This window comes from Babylonia areolata, chromosome 10, assembly GCF_041734735.1.
Source record: "Babylonia areolata isolate BAREFJ2019XMU chromosome 10, ASM4173473v1, whole genome shotgun sequence".
NCBI lineage: Eukaryota > Metazoa > Mollusca > Gastropoda > Neogastropoda > Buccinidae > Babylonia > Babylonia areolata.
Window position 1 is genome coordinate 21,493,921 of NC_134885.1, and position 10,000 is coordinate 21,503,920.

The 10,000-nt window shown below is 43.3% G+C and overlaps 1 protein-coding gene across 1 annotated transcript in view; it reads right to left on the minus strand.

Annotated features, from left to right (window-relative positions):
- The window catches only part of LOC143286309 (uncharacterized), a 481,716-nt gene that overhangs the window by 392,325 nt on the left and 79,391 nt on the right, over positions 1-10,000 (minus strand). The window contains exons 6-7 of the mRNA XM_076593847.1: positions 9,717-9,797; positions 5,909-6,082 (exon numbers count right to left, since the gene is read on the minus strand). Of these exons, the coding sequence (XP_076449962.1) occupies positions 5,909-6,082; positions 9,717-9,797 (255 nt within the window). The remainder of the gene's footprint in view (positions 1-5,908; positions 6,083-9,716; positions 9,798-10,000) is intronic.

Consider the following 10,000-nt stretch of genomic DNA (forward strand, 5'->3'; position numbering starts at 1 on the left):
CTTTGTAGAAAAGCAGAGACTAATTTCGCACATCAGTGTCAGTACAAGACAACAATAAAACCAGTTTGAAAAGACAAGGTTGTCGATAGTATCTGGGTCGAATAAATGATTCTCTGATCTCTTTCAGTACTTCACAACTGAGAACAAAATGAACTTCGCCTTCTTTTGAACGTTTACACGTGGGACAAATCAAATAAGATTCTGTAACATTTTTGTATCAATACCGATGTACAACCAAATCAGAAATACCCAGTCTAAACCTCGAGGTGATATATTTTATATGTTTATCAAGATTCAAAAGCAAATATGGTTTCACAATATGCGAGACAGAAAATGTTCTATATAACTCAAATCTTTCACTGGTAGAAATATGCTGATTCCATTCCTGCCATCTACAATCTATCAGACGTTGTCGAAAAGCATTTACAGAACCTCTTTCACAGCCCACTCCTTGATTTAACCACACATGTCCAAAACCATGTTTAAACAAACAGAGGCGCACATTTGATGCGATGCCCAATTAATTTTTCCCCTACTATCCAGTTCATGTAACATTTGGTAAGCCTTGTATGGCAGTCTAAAACCTTCCATTTGTAATATTCCTAACCAATAGCAAATGCAACTAATTGTAGAGTTAACAGACATTGCACATAGATTTATTTCACAGTGTACCAAATCATTTGGTGCAAATCGTTTAACTGCAAATATGTGAACAGACTCAATGAACAACAGCGTGAATCATGGACGGTCTACAAACGCCACGCCAAAAAGCTGAACCACTTCCACACCACCAGCCTCAGAAAACTTCTCGGCATAAAGTGGCAAGAGAAGATCCCTGACACAGAGGTGCTCACTCGTGCAAACTTGCCCAGCATCTACATCTTGATGCAGGCCCAGCTGCGCTGGGCAGGCCATGTAGTTCGCATGCCAGACCACCGGCTCCCCAAGAAACTGCTGTACGGCTAACTCCAACATGGCAAGCGCTCCCATGGAGGCCAAAAGAAGCGCATCAAAGACACTCTGAAAGCTTCTCTGAAGGCCTTCAACATCAGCCACGACACATGGGAGCTGAATGCAATGGACAGACCAAAGTGGCATTCAGCTGTCCACAAAGGCGCCAAATACTGTGAGGCCAACAGAATCGCTGCAGCAGAGCAACACAGACAGGCCAGGAAAAGCAGTGCCAGCAAGTCCCCGACAGCCGCCACCATCCCCTGTCCACACTGCGTCAGAACCCTCCGGGCGCGGATTGGCCTGACCGCACCCACAGAGCCCAACACCCCCCCCCCCCCCCCCCCCCCCCCCCCCCCCCCCCGCCCCCCCCCCCACAGGATGACTAGATGGTCCATATCTACCCACAAAAATCGTTTAATTACAAATATGTGAACAGACTCAATGAACAACAGCTTCGTGCAAACCCCATAAGTGAGAACCATACTGCACAATTGGTTGCACTTGTGCATCAAACAGTTAACTCAAATGAATTATTACTAAGAACATATAACTTATGCATGATACGTTGTGACGGGGTGGCAAGGTGGTGTTAGAGAAGGTGAAGACAGGTAGAAGGTGTTAGCAGAAGAGAGCTGCAGCCAGGCAAGGTAGACTCGGGAAGGCAGTGCGCTAGTTTTCTTCTTTTATTTTCTCAATCTTCCAGGCCAGGAGAGTTCTCTATTTGTCTGGCACTCGCTCACTCCTTATATTATGTTCCGCCGAACCGCAAAGCCAGCGCCGCGAAGCGACTCACGAAACCGGCCTTCAGCGAGCCTTGAAGGGCCAAGCTTGTGTTTGTTGACTAAATTTAGCGGCTTCTGACTTTCGGCTCGGGGAACTAACATAGACATATTATATAATATATATCACACAAAACTACAAGAGACGAACATTTTCTTAAGCTGAACCATTTTCTACAAAAGTAATGTAGTTAAAAACTATTTAAAAAAAAAAAAAAAAAAGCGTCACTGAATGAACGAGCTTTTAACGAGTTCATGTATCGTTTTGTATATTACAACAATTAATTCGTCGCGATGTGTAATATAATTGCAACAGTTAAGTAACTGAAAATCCTGAATTCCAACTATATAAAAATCATCTATAGAATCTGCTTCTAGAGTAAAGATTTTTTTATGTCAAAATTCAAGAGAAAACTCAACGGACAGCTCCTGTGTCGGCACCGCTTGGCGATGCTTTTGGCACTCGTGATCGACAATGAAATACTTCGTTTAAACCAACTACAGCACAACTATACATGTATGGTACGAATCAGATTGATAACAGAAATGCAAACATCTGCAAGACACGCTATAAAAATGTCTAGGTATTGTAAAAACGTATTTTGCTCAAATCGGCACTGACGAATTCCAATGGCTTGAAGAAGAGATAGTTTTGTGGGGCCGAAATGCTGTCAGACATTTCGTATTATCGCATGCCTATAACTCAGGTGTACACGGAAAGCGGTACACGAGAAGAAAGCTTAATCATTTACATTTTAATGCACAATCTCAATTCCACGGCAACTATATCGATTTATAGAAAACGAAGGTATTTTGATATGTTTCAACTGAGTGGATTTCGAAGATCGCGCCAAAATTCATTCACATAAATATTCGTTTAAAAAAGTTATAGGCTACCTGGCCGAATGATATCATTACAGTTAAGAAGTATGATCTTTCTGAAGTCCAATAACATAAAAACTATAATCTCATCTACAAGGAAGTGTTTATAATTTAACAAATTGATGAAAAAATCATACGGTTCCCTGTAAAGGGAGATAACTTGTGACCGATTTACAAACTTCCTTTGTAACCTTCGGCGAGTCACAACAGTCGTCTGCTAAGCTGGCCCCGAATAAAGATTGTAGCCAACCCGGCTACAACGTAATTAAGTATTTTTGGCCCTACTAGCAAGATCTTTACAAGCAACTACGAAACTAAGACGAGCAACAACAACAACAACAACAACAAAAAAGATTTCCCAAATATTTGTAAACATTCACCACAGGCATAATAATACCGTTATAAACCCATATTTTCCTTGCTCCTAGATAGCTGCCCTTTTGAAAAACAATTACATTACTTTTGGACATGTTATGCTAACATTTGATTTAAGTGATAAAGCTGCCCTGTGTTCAGTTGAGTTTGTAAGCCAACAACAGTTTCTGAAAACAAAATAACATCATCAGCCAAAAGAAGAATGGACAATTCAAATGGATCATTCAAAAATGTTGCTCCATGCCTTCCATTGTTGATAATTTCTAATGCCAACTCGTTTATGAAGACAGAAAATAATACTGGACTGCATGGGTCTCCTTGCCTTACTCCTGCTCTACAGTTGGTATAGTCCGTTAATATTGCACCACATCTAACTCTTGATTTAACATCATCGTACATACATTTAATACATTTGTGCAGTCTACCTTTAATACAATTTTTAAACAAAATAGGCCATAATTCATTGATAAAATCGAACGCTTTTTTAAAGTCGATGAACGCTACATAAACTTTACGATTAAATGAAAACTGCTTCTGTGTGACTGCAAGTAATGTGAACATGTAATCTATGGCAGAATATCCTCTTTTGAAACCTGCTTGATGCTCACCAGTAATGTTATTTTCTTCTATTCACTCTTGTAACCTCTTATTGATAATCAAACCAAATACTTTGCTGCTTACATCACTAAGACAAATTCCTCTATAATTATTGGTATCTTGGGTATTGCTTTTAAAAAAAAGTGGCAAAATAACTGATTCCGTCCAATTCAAGGGAAACGAGAAAGAGACAGAGACAGAAAGACAGAGAGAGTGACAGACAGAGACAGACAGACAGAGACAGGCAGACAGACAGACAGACAGACAGAGAACAGACAGACAGACAAAGACAGAGAGAAAGACTGACGGACAGACAGACAGGCAACAGGCAGACAGACAGAAAGACAGACAGTGACAGAAAGAAGAAAAAGAAAAAAAAGAAAGAAACTTCACAGGGAAGTTTCTTTAGGCAGTATCGAAACCGAAACATTGACTGGAAGTTGTTCGTTTCTGTTTCTTGTTTGAATTTTTTTCCACACATGTAAACACTGCAAAGGCTGAGGCTCCTGTGCACATCGTCAATTGGACTGTAACTTTCAGGGGAAAAAAGTTGCGTCTTGTACAAGTTGTTGCGGACTGATTGAAACCCGCAGACTGTCAGAAAAAAAAGAAAAAAAAAAAGAAAGACTGTGTTTGCGGGCGGAAGTTTGCGACGTGTCAGCTGTCGGTTATGGTGTTGTTGCTGCCCCTTAACGATGGAAGACAGAAGAAACAAGAACGATGGACTGAATAACATGGCAGAAAGGAGAGAGAAATCCACGTGCACAGACCCAGGAAGACAGAAGAAACAAGAACGATGGACTAAGAAACATGGCAGAAAGGAGAGAGAAATCCACGTGCACAGACCCAGGAAGACAGAAGAAACAAGAACGATGGACAAAGAAACATGGCAGAACGATGGACAAAGAAACATGGCAGTGTGGACAGGGAAAACCATTTGCAGAGACCCAGGCTTTGACACGCCTGGCGGAAACGGGCGAACAGTTCTTTGCTGCGGTGTCACAGTGACACTTCACGCAGTTGCGTGAGGAACAGGAGGAGGAGGGGGAGAAGAAGCCATTTGACAGGACAGTCAGAACTTTTGGGCTCCTTTTTATTTCAAGAGATCATCAGAGGTCTCGGCTATTCTTTCTTTCTTTCTGTTTGATATTATGTTTATTTCAAATTTACCATTTACATTTTACTCAGTTTACTTCATTTTATTTTCCCTGTCTAATTTGGATGCTTTGTTTCATTTTACATGATCTGTTTCGTTGTATTCTGTTTGTTTACTTTTTTTTTGTTTATTTGTTTAGTTGAGTGAATTTTGTTGATGGGTTCTACATTCATTTCGTTTTCATTCGTTTTGTATTGTTTGATGTTTTTATTACAATATTTTTCTCAATTCAATTTTTCATTATTTTTCCATATCATTTCAAAGCACCCACTTAACAAGGAAAAATACTCATATAGTGCTGAATCTTATGCACACAAAAAAAAAAAAAAAAACGAAACCTCAACCTTCTAACTAATCAGTCATGAACATGCACGCGCAGCTCTGAATCAGAGGAATGAAAGATAAAACTATCGTATAAATAAATGTACATAGAAAGCTAGAGAAACTATACAACAGAAGAACGGAAAGGGGGATGGAGGCTATAGATTTTTTGGTCAGACTTGATAAAGTACCCAAATAAACATGAAATATACGAGAAAAAAAAATACATAGAAAGAGGGAAGAAAGGACACAGAAAGAAAATGTACACACAAAAAAAGAAAGAGAACATACTCGAATGAAAGTAAGTAGGAAAAAAAATACCGAAGAAAAAAAGAGAAAAATAGAACGAGGGAAAAAATACAAGAAAGAAAGTGGGGCATGAAAAAAAGAAACGAAGAAAACAAAGGAAGAAAGAAACGAAAGGAAAAGAAATTAATGGAAAGAATAAAAATGAAACGAAGAAGAAAAAAAGAGGAGGTGCGGGAAGGCAGGGTGGACACAAATGCAACACGAACTCACACGACCAAAGGAAAAAAAACAAAAACAACACTCTTGTCAAGCCTGTTTCCTGACAGTCACACCATCCCACAAACGTTCCCGCTCCTCCACCCCACACCCCTCAACACGGCTTTCTCCACACAATACAACACCACACAACACAGTGCAGCACAGCACACACACACACACACACACACACACACACACACACACAGACAAACACACACACACACACACACACACACACACACACACACACACACACACACACACACACACACACACACACACACACACACACACACACAGACAACACACACACACACACACACACACACACACACACCTGCAACTGCGGTGACTCGGTGTTGACGGCAGTGAAGCGGTGGAGCGGAAGCTGCAAGGTTGGCAGGTTGTCATGGTTACTGATGGCCTTGACAAAGAAGGCAAGGTCAAGCTGGGGGTTGACCTGACGACAGATCTTCAGCTGGTCCTCAAAGCGACGTCGCTGTTCTGTCGCCTGAACAAATCACATTAAAAGTCAACAACAAAACCGATATGAAAAGATAAGGACATAGAACCACTGAAAGAATAATAATAATAATAATAATAATAATAATAATAATAATAATAATAATACAAAAAGGCCTTCCGCAACTTTTCCAAGTCATCATGCTGACAGTGAAACAAACAAACAAACAAACCCGAGCGAAAAAAATAATCATTTTGGCGAAGGTAAAACTAGTTTTGGGTGGGGTTTTTCCGCCAGAATGTTTCTTTACAATGACCTGTTTATCATCATCATCATTTTCTTCTTCTTCTTCTTCTCTTTTCCTTCGTCTTCTTTGTTGTTGCTGTTGTTCTTCTCCTCCTCTACTTTCTTCTTCTACTTCTTCTTCCTCTTCTTCTTCTTCTCCTCCTCCTCCATATCACTGGTTTATTGTCAATTGACTGCAAGGTGATTCAGAAATGGTCAATATTTCGGCCCGGAAAATGTTACTTACCTGATTCGAAAACTCTGCCCTGGGCCCTTCATATAAAAGCGCTCTTCCACCAGTGCAGAAAACATAAATCTTAACAAGGTCATTTTCTCCATTACTGTTCATTTGTCTTGGTACAACCAGATTTCATAACTTCTGAGGGGAAAAAAACAAACAACAAAAACCCCACCATGCCCATAGGATAAGGATGAGATGGTGAGCTACATCCCAAGGGAAGCGAGATTTCTCTTTTTTGTTTCGTGATTAAACGATTCATTCTTTTCGAGATAAAGAGGTCAATTTTTTGTTTGTCTATAACCGAGAAACTGCGCCGATGGTATATATCTGTTTCTACAAAAAATGAGCAACCTAATAAGAACACTGATGAGTCTATACACATATAACTTATACTAACTTGACAAATTTATCCGTCTGTTGTGATAATGTCGTCTGCGACATTTGACAGACGTGTTTGTGTCGGAGTCAGCGATTGGTAGATTTCGGTTTTCCCTTCACACACTGGAAACTGGCAATGCGTGTCTGTGACGTGAGAATATTCGCAACCGGAAGGGGTGAGGGGGGACGAGGGGGTGGGGGTGTGGGGGTTGAAGAAAGAAAAAGAACAAAAGAGAAGATTTTACTTACTATTTGTGAATGTCAAACAACGGCGGCTTCTGGTGTGGTTTTGTGGTGTGGTGTATTGGTGTGCTACGGTGCGGTGTGGTGTAGTATATGTGTTGGTGTGATGCGGTGTAGTATACGTGTTGGTGTGACGCGGTGTGGTGTGGTGTAGTATATGTGTTGGTGTGATGCTGTGGGACGCGGTATGGTGTGGTGTAGTATATGCGTTGGTGTGATGCGGTATGGTGTGGTGTAGTATATGTGTTGGTGTGATGCGGTGTAGTGTGGTGTAGTATATGTGTTGGTGTGATGCGGTGTGGTGTGGTGTAGTATATGTGTTGGTGTGATGCGGTGTGACGCGGTGTGGTGTGGTGTAGTATATATGTTGGTGTGATGCGGTGTGGTGTGGTGTAGTATATGTGTTGGTGTGATGCGGTGTGGTGTGGTGTAGTATATGTGTTGGTGTGATGCGGTGGGACGCGGTGTGGTGTGGTGTAGTATATATGTTGGTGTAATGCGGTGTGGTGTGGTGTAGTATACGTGTTGGTGTGATGCGGTGTGGTGTGGTGTAGTATATGTGTTGATGTGACGCGGTGGGATGCGGTGTGGTGTGGTGTAGTATATGTGTTGGTGTGATGCGGTGTGGTGTGGTGTAGTATATGTGTTGGTGTGATGCGGTGTGGTGTGGTGTAGTATATGTGTTGGTGTGATGCGGTGTGGTGTGGTGTAGTATATGTGTTGGTGTGATGCAGTGTGACGCGGTGTGGTGTGGTGTAGTATATATGTTGGTGTGATGCAGTGTGACGCGGTGTGGTGTGGTGTAGTATATGTGTTGGTGTGATGCAGTGTAGTGTGGTGTAGTATATGTGTTGGTGTGACGCGGTGTGGTGTGGTGTAGTATGTGTTGGTGTGACGCGGTGTGGTGTGGTGTAGTATACGTGTTGGTGTGACGCGGTGTAGTGTGTTGTAGTATATGTGTTGGTGTGACGCGGTGTAGTGTGTTGTAGTATATGTGTTGGTGTGACGCGGTGTAGTGTGGTGTAGTATATGTGTTGGTGTGATGCGGTGGGACGCGGTGTGGTGTAGTATATGTGTTGGTGTGACGCGGTGTGGTGTGGTGTAGTATATGTGTTGGTGTGACGCGGTGTGGTGTGGTGTAGTATACGTGTTGGTGTGACGCGGTGTGGTGTGGTGTAGTATATGTGTTGGTGTGACGCGGTGTGGTGTGGTGTAGTATACGTGTTGGTGTGACGCGGTGTAGTGTGGTGTAGTATATGTGTTGGTGTGATGCGGTGGGACGCGGTGTGGTGTAGTATATGTGTTGGTGTGACGCGGTGTGGTGTGGTGTAGTATATGTGTTGGTGTGATGCGGTGGGACGCGGTGTGGTGTGGTGTAGTATATGTGTTGGTGTGACGCGGTGCGGTGTGGTGTAGTATATGTGTTGGTGTGACGCGGTGTGGTGTGGTGTAGTATGTGTTGGTGTGACGCGGTGTGATGCGGTGTGGTGTGGTGTAGTACAGGACAGTGTGGTGGTAGTGTGGTGAGATGCCTTGTGGTGTGGTATAGGTATTGTTTAGGTTTGCGTCGTGATGTTATGTGGAGTGGTTTGGTGCGTGTGCGATGTGATGTGGTGCTTTTGTGTTGTGGCGGTATCCCTCTGTATAGATATGTTCACCGTGTTGCTCGTGTCTGTGTCGCTGTGTTGTGCTGTGCTATGTTGTGCTTTCTGTGCTGTGCTGTGTTGTGTTGTACTGTGCTGTGCTGTGCCATGCCATGCCGTGCTGTGCTGTGCTGTGCTATGCCGTGCCGTGCTGTGTCTTGCTGTGCTGTGCCATGCCGTGCTGTGCTGTGCTGTCTTGCTGTGTTGTACTATGCCGTGCTGTGCTGTGTCTTGCTGTGCTGTACTATGCCGTGCTGTGCTGTACTATGCCGTGCCGTGCTGTGCTGTATTATGCCGTGCTGTGCTATGCTGTGTTGTGTCTTGCTGTGCTTTACTCTGCCGTGCCGTGCTGTGCTGTGCTGTGTCTTGCTGTGCTTTACTCTGCCGTGCCGTGCTGTGCTGTGCTGTGCTGTGCTGTGTCTTGCTGTGCTTTACTCTGCCGTGCCGTGCCGTGCTGTGCTGTGTCTTGCTGTGCTTTACTCTGCTGTGCCGTGCTGTGCTGTGCTGTGTCTTGCTGTGCTTTACTCTGCTGTGCCGTGCTGTGCTGTGTCTTGCTGTGCTTTACTCTGCTGTGCCGTGCTGTGCTGTGCTGTGTCTTGCTGTGCTTTACTCTGCCGTGCCGTGCTGTGCTGTGCTGTGTCTTGCTGTGCTTTACTCTGCCGTGCCGTGCCGTGCGGTGCTGTGTCTTGCTGTGCTTTACTCTGCCGTGCCGTGCTGTGCTGTGCTGTGTCTTGCTGTACTTTACTCTGCCGTGCCGTGCGGTGCTGTGTCTTGCTGTGCTTTACTCTGCCGTGCCGTGCGGTGCTGTGCTGTGCTGTGCCGTGCGGTGCTGTGTCTTGCTGTGCTTTACTCTGCCGTGCCGTGCGGTGCTGTGCTGTGCTGTGCTGTGTACCTTGGTGAGGAGCAGCAAGGCGTGTCCCTCGATGGCCACGTTCACCGTGTTGCTCGTGTCTATGTAGATCTCCTCCAGCTCCTGGGTAATACACACAGACACCATGGGTCAGTGACACTGGATTGAATAAGAAAAAATATAGAATACACACACACACACACACACACACACACACACACACACATATATATATATATATATATATATATATATATATATATATATATAGTAATTAGAAAGGTAATTCAATGAATTTCATTTTTAGCTGGTCTACGATGTTATTT